The 16,942-nt window shown below is 42.6% G+C and overlaps 1 protein-coding gene across 1 annotated transcript; it reads right to left on the reverse strand.

The window, feature by feature from the left end:
• Positions 1 to 3,500: 3,500 nt before the first annotated feature.
• On the reverse strand, positions 3,501 to 15,522 carry LOC103181896 (wee1-like protein kinase 2-A). Its single transcript, XM_007898670.2, has 11 exons — positions 15,190 to 15,522; positions 13,518 to 13,720; positions 12,864 to 12,921; positions 12,510 to 12,673; positions 10,484 to 10,605; positions 8,543 to 8,689; positions 7,894 to 8,004; positions 7,118 to 7,203; positions 6,251 to 6,421; positions 5,350 to 5,495; positions 3,501 to 3,682 (listed from the first exon to the last, which is right to left on the reverse strand). Exons 1-11 carry the CDS (start codon positions 15,520 to 15,522, stop codon positions 3,523 to 3,525), a joined length of 1,701 nt encoding a protein of 566 aa, XP_007896861.2. The 3' UTR covers positions 3,501 to 3,522.
• Positions 15,523 to 16,942: the final 1,420 nt, after the last annotated feature.

The following is a 16,942-nucleotide window of genomic DNA, read 5'->3' on the forward strand; positions in this document are numbered from 1 at the left end:
AGCTGAATTCCAGGGCTGTTTCTGCCAATGCCCTGCATATCTATCTTTGGTCTTCAACCCCACACCCTGATCTGGTAAGCTTTTATTTTTGCATGTGAGTTTTTCCGCAACCTTGCTGTACAATCTGATAAAGTTTCAGTTCTCAGGCAAGTATTAAGACGAGTGTCGGAATTGAGTCAACTCGCTTGGTGATGGTCTTTTGTCCGGTTTCTGTGCTAGGCAGAGCTCCAGGGCACTGCTGATGACAGAGCACCCAGCCTGGCTCATTGATGGATAGGAACAGGCCAAGCATTGGGAGCAGGCAGTTTCCTCATTCAGCCCAGTTAACACTACAAGCCAAAGCCCAAATGGGTTGTCAGGGAGTTGGACAAACAATGGGAAGCTTACCAGAAAACACTCAAAAAGACAAGCTATGTGTTTTTATCTGGATTCATTCCAGCAGTTTCCCCAGTAAAGCAGAGGTCCCCAAACTTTGATCTTAACACTTTCTGGCAGGAAATGCATATTCAATTCCAGACAGACACCAACTGACCAAAAAAAAAGCAATGGAGTATAGGAGAGAGGGCACACCTGCCCTCCACAAGGAAATTCATAAAATCCAGACATTTCTCCCATTCCCTCAGTATTCCCTCACGTGATCACCTAAGAACTTGGTATTGTTCACCTACTAAATTTAGATTCTCCCTAATGTGTTGTTCCCTCTCCGCCCTGTTCTCAGCAGATGTCAGGCACAGGTACCCCATGGTGAAGTCGTGACACTGGCTGCTCAGTGGATTCTCCCACTGAGGTAGCGTCTGGCCTCCACTCTTGCACTGTGGCGCTTGGACTGAGAACTCACTTGACTAAGGAAGGGGAAGAGCAGAAGCTGCCTCGAGTTTTCTATTTAAGTGAGGCAACAGCGTTGCCTTCCAGGACTTCTTGGGTGGGGGCAGGGGTCACACAGGTCTCTACCTCACAAGAAAACCCATTGCTCTGCTTGAAGGGTATCTACCCCAGACCATAATGTATATAAACCCCTTACCCACAGAAATCAACAAATAAAAATGGTATGGACAGCGCACTCACCCCAGAGGCACCTTCTGCTTAATTCCATAGTACCCATCAGATCCTTCTGTTTTCTCGCTCTGCTCCCCACTGTTAAGAGGGGCAATTTACTAAATAACATCCTGGGCTGAGGTTTACAAGGCATGTATTATTTTGGGTGTATATATAGAAGCAAATTGATAGAATACCTCTTATGCAGTTGTAGCATATTCACTTTAATAGTTTGCTCAGTTAAAGTGTTGCTTTTAAACCTTCCTAAATTATATTTAAATGATATACAGACCAAAAACACTGCCTCAAGTTTTCATAATTCTAGCTTACAGAATTGATTGTTGACTGGTTTTCTTTGTCAGATTGCTCCCCAATTGACAATACTGTGTTAAGCTTGTACATGTTACAGGCAGAACAGCAGCCCATCAAAGGTACATCTGTTCATTTATCTGCTGTTGTGGATGACTATGATTGACTATTGTAAACCTGCTGAATGAATGAATAATCCTTTCTCTTTAAATATAGTAAACTGAAAATCTGGAATTTAAATCTTTGCAATTCATTTTTGGTCTCAACATTTGGAAAAAGTAAGTAATTTCTGAGAATAGGTTTTGTGATAGTGCCTCACAGTAAACCTGAATTAAATTTCTTCACACCATTTATTGTGAACTGCAGTGACTGAATTTTGTGGGTGAACACAGAAACCAATTTTACACACACTGCCATGTCCCCCACAGAGTGAATGACCATTTTTACTGGGGAATTGTCAGTCAGGACACCAGGAGAAATGCCCTTTTCAAATTGTGCCATGGGTTCTTCAACATCAACCTGAACAGACAGATCTGTTAAAGATCTCACATATGGTGGGACCTGGTAACCTCATTAATGTAGCTGCATTAATGTAGGGTTTGTACACCTCAGGGACATTTTACTTAACACATACAAATATCCAGCTACGTTGGTAATTATGAATTTTCTCTGGGTGTTTCACTAGTTGTGTCCTATTGAATTGTTTGGAATGTAGGTTGCAATATAACAAGGTAATAATAATATTTACATTTGGTATAGCTCCTTATATCTTCGAGGAGTTTCAAAGTACTTCATTTTGTGGGCAAAATGTGCAGCCAACTGTACCATCCCATAAACAGTCATGAATTGAATTACCAAATTATTATTATTTTTTTGAAGGGATTATTTCCCCCAGAAAAGCAATCTGCCAATTGATTAACAACCGGGTTCCTACTTATTGCTAGGTAAATAAAGTAGACAAATTATCTGCAAGGAATTAAAAATGTTTATTTACATTAGAATTCTCCATAGCAGGAATTCAAGGCAATAAAAATCACTAAAATTTAGAGCTATGCAAGGAAGTGGTTGGTCCTTTTGCTCAATACAGATTGGTGGTTGCACCAAATGGGTATAAATTTCACTTCTTAAACTTAGACCTTCCAGTTAGATTTTGTAACATTCCTCCCACTTCAAGTGCTGTACCAACCCAAAGGGCTGGTGAGATGGTGGTGAAAAGTTACTCAGTTTGAAAGCCAAGCTATGGTGTTCCCTCATGGGGTTTGAACAAAAAAAAATGGATCAATGTCACAACTGCACCAGAAATCACTGATCCAAAAAGCGGTACAGTTTTGAAAATTTTCAACCCTGCTTCCTGCCATTTGCTAACACACCCAGTTAGCACCTGGTAAATTGCATAACCCATAAATATGAATGCATTTGCTCCATTGCTAGGAGCAGCACCTCCTGTGGGTGTAAACTGGAAGCTTCACAAAAAGATAAATTTAAAAAGGTTTTTAAAAAAAAGTTAAAATTTCTGCAACAATTCAGGCAGAGACAGACATTTCATTGGTGTTTCACTTCAGGCACAAAACCCAGAAAGATAACGAAGTGGATTTCAATTCATGGCAGAATTTGCAGCATTTGAGATGCAGCTGTCGTTTATCAGCTTTAAATGTAATGGTTCTCATGCAGGCTTGTACAGGACCAACCAACAATATTCTGGCCTCCAATTTTCAATCGTGCTGCACTTTATATAGGTAATAGGTCACATTACTGCTTGAATAAAATCAGGGTATTTTGTGCAATGCTCCATCAGGAATTTTCAATCTAAAGGATCATTAAAATGTCCTTTTGCAATAAGGCACTTGAATATCAGAAAGAATGCACCCTGACTGAATCACCAGCAGAATATGGTAGAGGTCAACTGACCCAGCACAAGTAATAATAATAATAATCCTTGCATTTGATATAGCGCTTTTCACGTCTTCTCGATGTCTCAAAGCGCTTCACAGAATAGACTGTAAAGTGAATTGACTGTATATTTGTGGGCAAAACGTGGCAGCCAATTGCGCACAGCAATGTCCCACAAACAGTCGTGGATTGAAAATGACCAATTTATTATTTTTTGTTTTGGGGGTATTGGAGTAAGCTGGTTCATCAGGTTCAAGTCTTTCCTGAGAGCATTGCACAGAGATGGCTTCAGTAGCCACCACAGTTGAAGCTCACTGACCGATTGCTTCTGCCTCCCACCAACCGTTGGTTCTTCTTCCCTGGCAAGAGGTCCTGCTTCCAAGGGTGGAGGACTTCTGTGAGGTCTGTCCGAGGGAAGACCTGCGACAGCCGAGCTTTCATCAGCTCCCTGAATATGTGGGGGTGGGGGGGAGGGCAGAGAGAAGTAAATGGTGTAAAATTTAATTCAAGTTGCAAGCAATTCATTAATTCCTTAAGAGAAACTCACAGTGTCCCCTGTACACATTGCACAATGCCCCTCAACACTGGTCTAAACTGAGTATTAGATAAAGACGCTGATTTGCTGAAGTAAGGGGATGGAAGAAGTTTTGCCCACTCCCTGATCCGTACAGACAGTTTAATGGACTTCTAGAATCATGGAATTTTACAGCAGAAGAGGAGGCCATTCAGCTCATCATTCCTGCTCTTTAAAAGAGCTACCAACTCATCTCACTTCCCTGCTTTTATCCCATAGCCCTACAAATTTTTCCTTTTTAAGTACCTATCTAATTCCCTTACTATCGAATCTGCTTCCACCACCCTTTCAGACAATGCATTCCAGACCATAACAAATTGCTGGATAAAAAAAATTCTCCTAGTCTCCCCACTGGTTCTTTTGCCAATTATCTTAAATGTATGACCTCTGGTTACCAACCCACCTGCCAGTGTAAACACTATATATGTAAATATAATAACCAAGCAGGTGGAGGAGTTCAGGAGGTACTTCTTCCCTCAGAGGGTGTTGGTGTGAATGTGGAACTCACTGCTGGAAGCTGTGTTTGAAGCAAATCGCATCAATTTAAGAGGAAACTTGATGGTAATGTGAGGGAGAATGGAATAGAAGGGATAAGGAGGGTTAATCCTCATATGGGAAATAAACAAAGAATTAATTAAGCCAAATGGCCAGTTTCTTCCTGTATTACAAGCACTTTTATTTAGTCTAACAACTGTCATTAGTGACTTAGTGCAAGGACAATAGTGTGCATTTGAATCTGAATCTTTGAGTAGACAATTGTGTTGTCAATCCAGTATCTCACCCACATTTTGTACAAATGAGAAGGTGCCACCTGACCTTTGAAGCATTTGCCTCAATCATGGTTTCCATTTATTTGAAACTTGACTTCTAGATGAAAAAAAAATCCTTCCATTTGGTACAATACTTCAAGAACTCTGAAAGCACTTCACAACCGATTGCTGTGAAGTCCAGCGCGAATTGAAAGGCAAATGGACCAGTCTTCTTGTGCACATCAAGTCCCAGTCATGACAAATAGCTGCAGAGAATTACTAGCCTCTTTTCCAAGTGGCGTCAAAGGATCTTCCACTCAACCTACAGACAGCCAAATGGATCCACAATGTAACCCGCGATCCCACAGGCGATGCCTTCAGATGGCAACTTTGAGATGATTGGGATGAGACTTTAAAAGGAGGTTCCACCAGTGCTGCACCAGAGTTCAAGCCTAGATTCTAAGATCAAATCCTGATGCCACTACAGAGGAGTTAGTTTCTCGCAGTGAGAAACCTCCAGATACAATTGATCATGGCTGTTTGTGGGTCATTGGTGAGTTCGGAAATTTTATTTCTGGTAAATAACATGATAAGTTCCCCTGCACCCCTGCCGCCCCCAACAAATTTGTTGTGTGCAAATTGCCTGCTGCTTTCATCTGCAAAATACAGTTTTGGGACAAACTCCTGACATGGATGGGACAAATGCAAACATTATTTAGTTTAGCTGAAGTGGGCTTATCAGGAAGCATTTTCCACTTATAGAATAGTGTTTGCTTTGAACATTTCAAATACCTTTCCAACATGGCAGTCCTGAAGCGTTCTACGTTGAGCTCCTTGCGGAGCTGTGCTGCTGATTTTCCCAGCGTTCTGCGAAGTGTGGGGTGTTTGGTCAGGGCAGCTGCTGAAGGCCTCTCAGTTGGATTTGGATGAACCATCAACTGGACGGGCAAGACATTTAAGGTCAGCTAAATGCTCCAAGATTGATATTTGATTGTATTATGACAAGATACAAAGGATAGGAAATCATTCAGCAGTAAGATTAAACTGGTACGGTCTTATCCAATGGACAGAAGTGCTCTGCACCCAATCACTGCTCTTTCCCTGTACTCACTGGGGCAGATCCTCGCAACACAAGTTGCAGATGAACTCTACAGCCCACGCACTCTCTCACAGTTTCGTGGAGGCTATCACCCCCATCTTTGCTTAGCTTCACTGCCTCCACATCCCCCAAAAATTTTAAAATTGCTCCATGGTCTTGCCCCACCTACCGCTGCAACCTCCACAACTCCACACATCCCAACCGATCCCCACTATTGGTGGATGAATGTTCAATCATTCTGCCCCCACTCTTTGAAACTCTGTAGCAGAGTCACTCCCCACTTTCAAAGCCCAATTTGTGACACCCCACCATCCCCTCCTCCCAGCTCAGTTGCCCAACAGACTGTGTAAAGCACTTGGAGGTCCTGCTTTGACAACTCCCTACCTCTTTGACCTGCTTACTCCCCACTCGCAACACCCATTCCCTCCACTGGTTGTATTCGACTGCGCTTACCATCACATCCCCCTGCTCAGCATAAGGTTGTCACGTTTACGTGTTATGTGCTACTCCATCTGAAGGGCGCAATATAACTGCAACTTGTTGGAGGTCCTCCCGATTTGAGATATGCAATATCAAATCAAGGCAATAATTTACCTTCAGTAGACCACAAAATTCATGTGACAACTGCAAAGGTATTGTAGGAAGGTTGCCTTTTCTGATGTAATGCCAGGCCATGTCATTGTGAGGCAGTCTTTCCACTCCTGCAGCCAGAGTGATGGTCAGACTCAGGGCAAAAATATCCGCTTTGGGCAAATTAGAATAGTCCTGAGGATAAGATGAAGTACAAACAAATATGTAAAATGTTTGATCATGGAGTACAAGGGATAAGTTTCAACGGGTTGAGTCTTCCTATCTACCTAGTGATGGCTCAAATCTACTCAAATGAACGAATAGTGATGATTCTCAGGGGGAGGGCGTGTAAGTGGGGTCTCCTTGGAGCAGAACTGGCTCTAAGGTGAAATCTTGACAATGAATGTCAGAATGGAGTCCACTCTCTGTGGCCATCTCAGAAGTTCAGTTTCCAAGCCAGGTGGGTCCTATTGCTCATGGCAGCCCAGCCAGCTTGGACATTCAATACGACATAGAGGAACAGATCAGTCACTGGGAGCTAACTTTCTTACCACTTGTTTCCTGTTAACATTGCAAGCCAAAGCACCAATGGATAGAGTATTCCTTGCAAGAAGCTTACTAGACAGTGCTTCCACTGGGAAGCTATGGAGCTTTTGCTGGTTCAACACCAGCAATACCTCAATATGTACTGTAGTGTCCAAGCCTTGGCAATTGCCAGCCTGCATCCAACACTCTCTGGAATTAGGTAGATAGGGTGCATCCCTACAGGCAGATGGAGTGCAGTCTATTTCAAATACAGGAATATCCATGTATAGGTAGGAATACTCTGAAGCATGGTGATAGATTTCCACATGAGACAAACATCCATCTGATCAAAAAAATAAAATTTACCTCTTGTAATATCTCATTGGCTAAGAAGCGGCAGTCTCCTTCCTCCACTTGGGGATTTGAGATTGAGGTCACATGCCCCAGGTCACCTTGGGAAAAATAATCATTGAAAGTAGAGGTGGTCTATATTTTTCAGCCTCCGAATGAAAGGACTGTGAACGTCAGCGCCTCGGGACATCCTCCCAACGTGAAAGACAGACACTATATGATTTTGTGGTTGTTGTGAGATAACTGGCATTGATCAGCAGCAAGGAATTCACTGCTGAGAGTCAATGAGAAGTTCAAATGCTGACACTCATTAGTTCTTTCCATTCTGCAGTTATCCTTCCGAGACTGAAGGATCAAGGCTGAATCAGGACACAATTGAATTGGACTCTACAGTAAACTCTGGGACAGATGTTAAGTACAAACTGGAATTTGGTTGAACTCAACTGTGGCTCAATTTTTAACCTTGTTAAACTCTGAATTCTCAATCCCTCTGCCTTGCCCCCTCCTTCTCAAGGTCACGCCTGAAGACCTCCCTGTTCAACTGTATTTGCAGCCACCTCCATCCCCCACCCTGCCTTAGTGTCAGGCTCCACTATGGTCAAGCCTCTGAGACACTACCATGCTAGAAGGGCACCACAAATGCAAGTTGTTGTCAATACTTAGAGATGTCCTCACAATGTAAAAGGTGTGGCATCAATGTAATTTGTTACAGTCGTCTGAACTCTTGACCTTCTCTGTAAAGGTTAGTGACAGCTGCTAATCTTCCCGCATGAGGTGTATTGGCAATTTACCTATTTTGTATAGTATATTTGTGGTCAAACCACCATCCTCGTCAATATCACTGTCTTCTTCCAAGCATCCAGACTTAGCATCAATCATTTTTTTACAAATGAAAATATTGCCTAAGGGGGGGAAAAAATGGCATTCAATGCTCATTGTTTAATGCACACACACACACACACACACACATATACACACACACAAAAAGAGTTCAACTCTCAGCTTCAGAAAGAAAGTGACTGGAAGACAGTCGCACGTAAATATTAGTCCCTGAACTCAACCACCTCCAAAGGAAACTGGTGACCACTGGTCCCACCTGGGTACGTGCCCTGGTTGATTGTGGCAGTTCAGGTTAAGCATCAGCAAACTTGCTTTAAGCTTCCAGTGCAAGCAGATATGTCATTGACACGACAATTTTGTCTAATATTCAATTGGAGTGCTAGGCTCATATTGACTTGCATACCTTAATTCCAGTTAGTCAGTTTTGTGTTACCACCCACCCAAAGTACAAAGTCTTTTTGGTTTATAAAGGTTTAACTTACCTTAGCAAAGCAATGATACACTTACATCAACACTCATTAATTATTAATTTCACTCATCACACAGTAATTACTTGCAGTCAGTCGCTCCCCAATTCTCATTTGCATTGAGATCACTTACTCGGCTTCACGTCCATATGGACCAGGCCAGAATTGTGGATGTATTTCAGGCCCATGGATACTTGCAGCAGAATCTCCTTCAATTCTCCTTCAGAAAGTGAAGTTCCTTTCTGCAGGTTCTCCATCACTACGTCTGCCAGGCTGCCACCTGCAGACGTGCGAAAGGCAACTTAGTTTCTCTCAATTGATTAAAAAGTTAAAACTAAATTGATCACAATGAGGTGAAAGTCAAATATTAATTTCACAAAATAATAATTTGATCACTCAATCCAAGACCAATTGTGGGACACTACTGTGGGCAATTGGCTGCCACGTTTCGCCCACAAAATATACAGTCACTACACTTTACAGTATGTTCTATAAAGCGCTTTGAGACATCTAGAAGACGTAATAAGGTGCTATATCAAATGCAAAGATTATTTTAAGTTCTGTCCTTTTGATCTTCTGCATATTAAAAAGACGCATTTCCAAGACCAGAGATTCAGCAGAGGGAATAAGCCAGAAGTGATGGAGACAATCAGGTTGGGTTTTTGAAAAGCTTCAGAACAAAGTTAAGACTCATTGACATGAAGACCCGGGCAGGGAGGAGTTTATTAATTACTCGCACATGGAACAGGAGGATTTAATGCTCAAGAGGAAGGAAAGAGAAAAACTATCACAGCATCAAATATAGTTAGCAAATAATATAAAGAGGACAGAGACTACAAGCAACAAGGATTGGGCATTACACAAGCCTTCTCCACTATCCTGCTCACAATTGCATTAAAAGTATGGAATTCTTACCTTCAACAGGTATGTTTCTGCCCTTGTTTGGGTGGAGGGGGTAAAGAAGGATGTTTAAAGTATAAAAGTATTGTTATAAAATAGACCGTTCCTATCCAGCAGATTAATTAATTTCTACGCCTGTGTCTCAAAGATCCACAAATGCCTAAACACACTTCATTGCCCACATCCAGAGACAAAACAGGCATTTGCAGTGCCCAATAAACCAAGAGAATGGAATCCTGCATTTCAAAGTGGATTTGCCCTCCAGGAAAGGTAATAAATAATAATAATAATCCTTGCATTTGATGCAGCGCTTTTCACGTCTTCTAGACGTTTCAAAGTGCTTCACAGAATATACTGTAAAGTGAATTGACTGTATATTTGTGGGCAAAATGTGGCAGCCAAACTGTGCTTTGAAATCTAAGAAAGGTAATAATGTATTTTTTTGTAAAGGTTGTTGAGTTTTCTTGGATGTCAAATTAACTTGGAATGAGAATTGACCGTGCTTGTTTCCCCCCCCCACCACCACTCTTCCCATCTTCCTCCCTGCCGGCTGTGTGAAACACTTCTAGATGTCCTACTCACTTGAAAGGCACAAAATGTAAATTGGTATTAATCCTACCATCGATACTTCATTAAATTACATCAGGACTGGTCTTTCTTTATTTCATATTGGTAATCAGAACATTGCTTAGAGGAGACATAAAATTTGTCCTTCATTCATTCTTTACATAGAATCTCATCATTCCCCTGGGTAACTTGCTTTAACAGGAAAATTAAAAATCCTGTTTGCACCGCATGGAAATTGTGCAGATGATTTAAAATCCGACAGCTAACCTGTAATAGGCTGATAATTGCATTTCCATCAGAATAAACTTTCACTACCTGGCTGATGTCTCAGGGTGAACAGGTCACAAAGTGCGTTACAGATAACAAGTCGTCATTTACAAAGGGGAAATAAATGTACATGTTTGCAAGTATTAATTTAACTTCCTGTTAATGGAAGTTTGAAAGTTAATTATAATGCAGTCATCCACATCTGCAGCGTATGCTTAAGAACCTCCCTTCATTGCCCCCACTCCAAAAGTGAGGTGGTGCTTCAATGATCTATAGATTATAGAAATGCATAAATACATTGACTTTCATTCGCAGAAACCCATCACCTCAGTGATCTTACCATTGCAGTACTCATTCTGAATGAGCATGTGATCATCCTCTGCCCATGCCGAGTAGTAACGCACCACATGGGGGTGATGTCCCAGCACAGCGTGTGCATAAACTTCACGGAGCGCTGTCTGCCTGCAAAAGCAAAGAGGTACGGACTCTTAAAGTCAGGGCAGCCCTTAACACAACCAGATTCCAATATTTCTACAGCACAGTCTGATCGATACACAAGTCACAGCCACTGTACTGGACTGCTCCCATTGCACGTTTTGAACAAAGGCAGCTCCATTCAGTTTTCAGGATTAACAGACTCTGCAATATTAGTTCAATACAGGTTACAGTTTATCAGGTGGAGACCAGTGGTTAGAGCGCTCGCCTCGCAAGCAAGAGATTTGGGTTTGATTCCCGGCAGGGTAAAACGTTGGGCAAGTTTCCTTACTCCTTACTGTTTACCAGCAGTAAGTAGGAACCCCGTTGTTAGTCGATTGGTGGATCGCTTTTCCGGGGGGTAATAATTCCTTCAAAAAAATAATAAATTGGTCACTTTATTATTGGTCAATCCCATGTGGATTGAAGTGACAAATAATAAATTGGTGACTTCAATCCATGTGGGACACAGCTGTGTGTAATTGGTTGCCGTGTTTCCCCCCAAAAAATATACAGTTAATTCACTTGTTCTGACGAAGGGTCATGGACCCGAAATATTGACTCACTTTCTGTGTGTGTGTGTGTGTGTGCGTATGTGGGAGAGAGAGAGAAAGAGAGAGAGAATCTCAGGATGCATCGGTTTCCTTGGTTGGTCCATGCAGCAGGAAGCATACCAGACAGTGTCTTCAGTGGTAAGTTGTGCCTCTAACTGATTAAACTCCACCAGTTACATGCAACACACTCTGGGATCCCCAAGCGTTGGCTCTTGCCATCCCACTATCTCGAGAATCAGGTCAGCAGAGTACTTTCCTGCAGGGAGAGTGTGCATTGTATTGTAAACCCATTTCCATGTGTCGGATGCAAATACATGTAGAACTCTGTTTGGATGTTCTTAAGAATGGTTTACACATGTCAGATACCCAGCTGAACTCCAAAAATCACTGTAAACCAATTTTTGAGGAGGACAATTTGTATCAAAACGTTTCATTTTTCTACCAGGACACTGGAGACCACCTTTGTTGATGTGGAGGGGCTTTATCAGATTGTAGTTGACAAAGCAATGAGGATATCATGCATTAATGGAGTCCTGTAGCTCAGTGGTTAGAGCACTTGCTTTGCAAGCAAGACACCTGGGTTCAATTCCAGGCAGGGCGAAACCTTGGGCAAGTTTCCTTACTCCACACGCCTAATAATAATCCCTCCAAAAACCCAAAACAATAATAAATTGGTCATTTTCAATCTACGACTGTTTGTGGGACATTGCTGTGCGCAATTGGCTGCCGCGTTCGCCCACAAAATATGCAGTCAATTCACTTTACAGTATATTCTGTGAAGCGCTTTGGGACGTCCTCCCGACGTGAAAAGCGCTATATCAAATGCAAGGATTATTATTATTATTATTATTATTAAATGACTATGTACTGCAACAATATTTGACAGTCTTTTAATAGAGTTGGAAGCATGATCTCTGAACAGGGACATGCAAGTTCAGCATACTGCAGACCCAATAGCACAGGCTAGAAACAAATGATAGAGCCCTTGTTCTGAAATTATAATTTTGTATTAGATAATCAAAGATAAACTATTCATCTGAATTGCTACTGCTATCTCACATGTCTCAGAAGAGGCGATTACATTTTCAGCTGCTCAGACAGATACCAAGACAGATGCTCAGATTGGCAACACCAATCAATTGCCTAAGGATTAATATAGTTGGCAATCCCTGTATCAGTGGGCCACAAGTACTCATGGTAAGGTACATAAAACATCTGTACCCAGGCAGTCTTTGATCAGCACTTTAGGTTGAAGAGATAAGAATTCCAGAACCAAGCACATATAATAGATTTTGAATTTTGCTTTTAAGGTAGCAAACACTGCAGCTCAATACTCACTCATCAGTTGACCCAGACAGAGGTCTTTTCAACCGCTTAATGGCATAGAGACAGCCATCCAGACGCTTGACACATTTATGCACAGCACCAAACTCCCCACTACCGATTTTCTCTAGCTCATAAAATTCTGTGGCATAGCGGGAAACCATATTTTCTCGGAGGTTCTGAATGAGAGAAAGGCAAAAAAGGCAACCAAGTCTTAGACACTTGTGCAGATAGTGATCTTCAGATTTGGTTATATAAAGGCATCCATTGGGGAACTGGAGGGGACAGGGAAAGGGAGGGGACGGGGTTTCACTAGTATGAACACCATAAAGCCTTTCTGCCTTTCTCTGCAGGAATTGCACAACTTACTTTAGAATGTAGCCGTAGATCATCAGGCATCTCATCCTCTCGCAATTCAACATCTCTCCTAAGATGATAAAGTACACAGAGTGCTCAGTTAAACAGCAGTTCTCGGGATGCTTTCGGAGGTGTGGGGGAGCTGTTGACCCACGGGAAGAGCAAGAGGAAATCTCATTTGCCCCACCCATTTAAAATGCTATATGTGCCAGTTAATTTTTAACCAGGACATTAAGCATTTTGGGAATGGAACATTCCCTTTTGCGGTGAATCTCGCTCGGGTGTTAGCCTGGTTGGTGACTCTCCTGCCTCATAGTCAGAAGCTCACAGGTTCAAAGCCCGTGTCAGGACTTGGAGCTCATCACCTGAATTAATATCACAAGGCTGGGCAAAGAATCGTCAGAGGTGCAATCCCTCAGATGAAACATTAAACTGAGGTCCCAAATGCCTGTTCGGGTGGACTGGAAAGATCACATGGCACCATTCAAAAAGAGGAGGGAGATTTTCTCAGTATCCTGGCTAGCAATTCTCAAGATAAAAAAATTGGTCACTCAATTCATAGTTTTTGAGAAATGGCTGTACGTAATTGTCTGCCATGTTTGCCTCCAACAACGTTTACTACCCGTTCCAGTAAAAATGTAATCGTAATTCTTTCATAGTCCTTACCTGGTTCTTTCCTCAACTCTCTTCTTTCTCTTCCCACTCTGTCCAATGCCCAGCTCATGGTACAGTGTTGGGGTGAAGGGATTCACATTCACTGATGGAACCTTGAAGTTGTCAGAGTTGGAATGAAAGCCTAATGGTCGACGTATTCTTGAAACAGGGCCTTTGTTGGCGGTTGAGAGTTGGGCAGCCTTTGAAAAGAGACTCTACAAAAGAGAGCAGATAGCGCATCAAACCCTTAGCTTGCATCAAGACCACCAATAACAAATTACATTTATAAAGCACCTTTCACATCGAGAGGACATTCAGTCTCGCAAGCTGGGGGTTGGAATCAGAAGAAGGCAAGGGAGAAAAGAAAAGACCACAGTGAAAGCAGCTTGATGCTTTAGTTCAAGGAATGCAACAAAAAAAGTGGCAAGCTCCTTTTTCTAACTAGACTTGAAACCATCAAATTTATGGATCAACTGTCAGATAATTGATGTCAGGGTCGGATTTAATTTGTATTGCAGCTTTAGGGAAGATCTAACAGGAATTGACTTTCAGATTTATTTGTAAAAAAAACCTTCTGGTAGCAGCAGAAATGTCTCCCCCGGTAAAGAAATTAAAGTTAGTAAATGAAAATCTAATGGAATGGTAAGGACAGAAAACCTGCATTGATTCAAGTAAAGTGTTGCGAGAGTGGGAATTGATAGCACCATCATCATTGGAATATTGCACATCATTGGAATATTTTAGATAAGCTTTAGATCAGGTCTCCAAAGAACAATCCCACCGGTGTTAACAGGGCAGCTTTGTATTCCAGCTCTAGTCGGTTTGGATCCCAATGATGCATTGGGAGCAAAGGTTTGTTTGAAAGATAATGTTATGTAACAGTTGAAGAGCTTTGACAAGCTGTGAAAAGCATTTGTTGTGGATAGGGAAGCATTCAGACTTTGATTTCCCCACACCATATATTGAAGAGTCCTTGGTAATTATAATAATAATTTTTGCATTTGATATAGCACCTTATCACGTTAGTGAGATATGTCAAAGCTCTTCACAGAATGTACTATAAAGTGAATTAACTGTATATTTTGTGGGCGAAACACAGCAGCAATTGCATACCACTGTGTCCCCCAAACATTGATGGATTGTGTGCCCCTTTTTTAAAAAAAGGGATTATTAATCTTGGAATGCGATCCGCCAATTGGGTTCCTACTTACTAAGTAAACAGAGCATGAGGAGTAGGGAAACTTGCCCAAGGTTTCGCCCACCCGGGAATCAAACCCCGGTTCTCTCAATTGCGAGGGCTCCAATCAATATGCTACAGGACTCCGCTGGTAATAATAATAATCCTTGCATTTGATATAGCGCCTTGTCTCATCTTTGAGACATTTCAAAGCACTTCACTGCAAAGTGAATTGACTCTTTTTTTGTGGGCGAAAGGCGGCAGCCAATTGCGCACAGCAGTGTCCCACAAACCGCAATGGATTGAGTGTCCAAATTTTTTGTTAAAAACACTGCAAACGAGAATAATTTTGGGAGACAACAAAATGTGGACACACACACACACACTGGTTCCAGATATGAATAAAAGTAGCAGTAGTCAAACAAAAGTGGACAGCAGAGCGAGCTAGCCCCTGGCTTTCTTCTGGATGAAGATCTGGATGAACAGATATGAAATGGAAGCACCCACCTTGGGAGTGTAAGGCGTGTCACACAGCCGCAGCTTCTGGCAGTTGTTGCACTGAGGAGGGGTTCCAGGACACTGCCTGGTGCTGACATCTAGGATGCGGAGCTTGGCGGGGCGGGGAGTGCCCCTGTCCACGGGAAGAGGAGCCAACATGGTCCCCATCGGGAAGCGGCTGAAGGGGGAAGAGGGCTGCCACCTGGAAGGCATGTCCAGCTGGGGATCTCCCTGCAGGCTCAGCAGGTCCATGTGGCTCAGGTGCTCCTCCATCTCCTCGCCCTCCTCATCGCTGGAGAAGTGCAGTTTCTGGGCAATGACGCTCAAAGCCAAGTGACTCATGTTCTCTCCTCACTGCTGGGCTGGAGGGTAGCAGATTTCTTGAATGATTAGAGATTTTTTTCTCTCTTTTTTCCCTCTTTCTCTCTTGCAAGCTCCTGGATTTGGAGATTTGTTGATCTACGCCTGGAAAGAGAACGTTTTTTTTAACAAATATCCAATTCAGTGAATTGACTGGTACTTTCTGATCATTAACCTGGGATTTCTAAAGGCTTGTGAGGATTGTCAGGTTCGCAGCAATTGGAGGAAAGCAGAAACGAGAGAGATTCTCACCAAACGATTCCTCCTCCCCCACTCAATTCTCTGCTGAGGAAAAAATTGCTCTCGTTCTCATCAGATCTGCCTTTTTATACCCAATCCACCCCTCCCCCACCCCATCCCCGCTCGGGACAGAAAAACGTGTGAATGTGTGTCCAGCCTGGGAAACAGCTGGGAATTGTTGACTGAAACACTGGACACTCCCCCATGGGGAGGGAAGGGAAATCCAGATCAGAGAGAGATCAGAGAGACCAAATGTGAGCAGTGAAGCCCTGCACCACTGAGTCACTGTAAATAACATATAGGTTCTTGCTTTCTTCTCAGTTAATAATAATAATTATCATGCTTACATGTGGTACAGTGCCTTTTACACCTGGAGGATCCCACAGCACAGAGCTTCACAGACTGCGAGGTGGAGAGCGATTTCCGTGCTTTGTGGACAAATGCGGCAGCCAATTTGCACACACGACGTCCCACAAAATCTGTTGATGGGACATGTCCATTTTGGAAAAGGGTAAATCACAGAATTTACTATTAAGTGTCCTGACTTATTTTGCAGCCAATTTACACACAACTGTACCCCATAAACAGCCACGGAAACCAAGGAAACTTCCTTCTCTTTTCCAAAAGTGCCACAGGATCTGTAACGTCCAACAGGCACAGAAGGAAGCTCGGTTTAACGTCTCGTCTAATGAATAGAATCTCTGACAATGCAGCGCTCCCCCACCCCCCACCCAGCGCTGCACCAGAACATCAGCCTGGATGTGAGCTCAGAGCTCTGGCGGGACTCAAGAGTTTGGGCTGTATTTCTACAGCACTGTTTTTGAGACAGGAGTTGTCTTTCAGAAGCTTTTGCAATGTTAACGAAGAGTTATGTTGTAAAATTGACTGGCTGATAATTGGCCTTTCTCTCTGCTGCTTATTGTCTGTGTAACATGAGGTTCCTGCTTTTCCTTTGATCTGATGTGACATGTGAAGTCTACTCAAAACACAGAATAGAACTTCTACCCACTCCTTTGCTGTCCCAGACAAAAATGCCATTCACTTACTCCATGCTGTTATTGGGATGTTACAGTGCGAAAAATTAGCTCCCGCATTCACTTACAAGATACACAGTCACTAGACTTAATATATCCTGCGATGCACTTTGAGATGTCCTCTTAAC

This window comes from Callorhinchus milii, unplaced genomic scaffold (assembly GCF_018977255.1).
Source record: "Callorhinchus milii isolate IMCB2004 unplaced genomic scaffold, IMCB_Cmil_1.0 Scaffold5, whole genome shotgun sequence".
NCBI classification, from domain to species: domain Eukaryota; kingdom Metazoa; phylum Chordata; class Chondrichthyes; order Chimaeriformes; family Callorhinchidae; genus Callorhinchus; species Callorhinchus milii.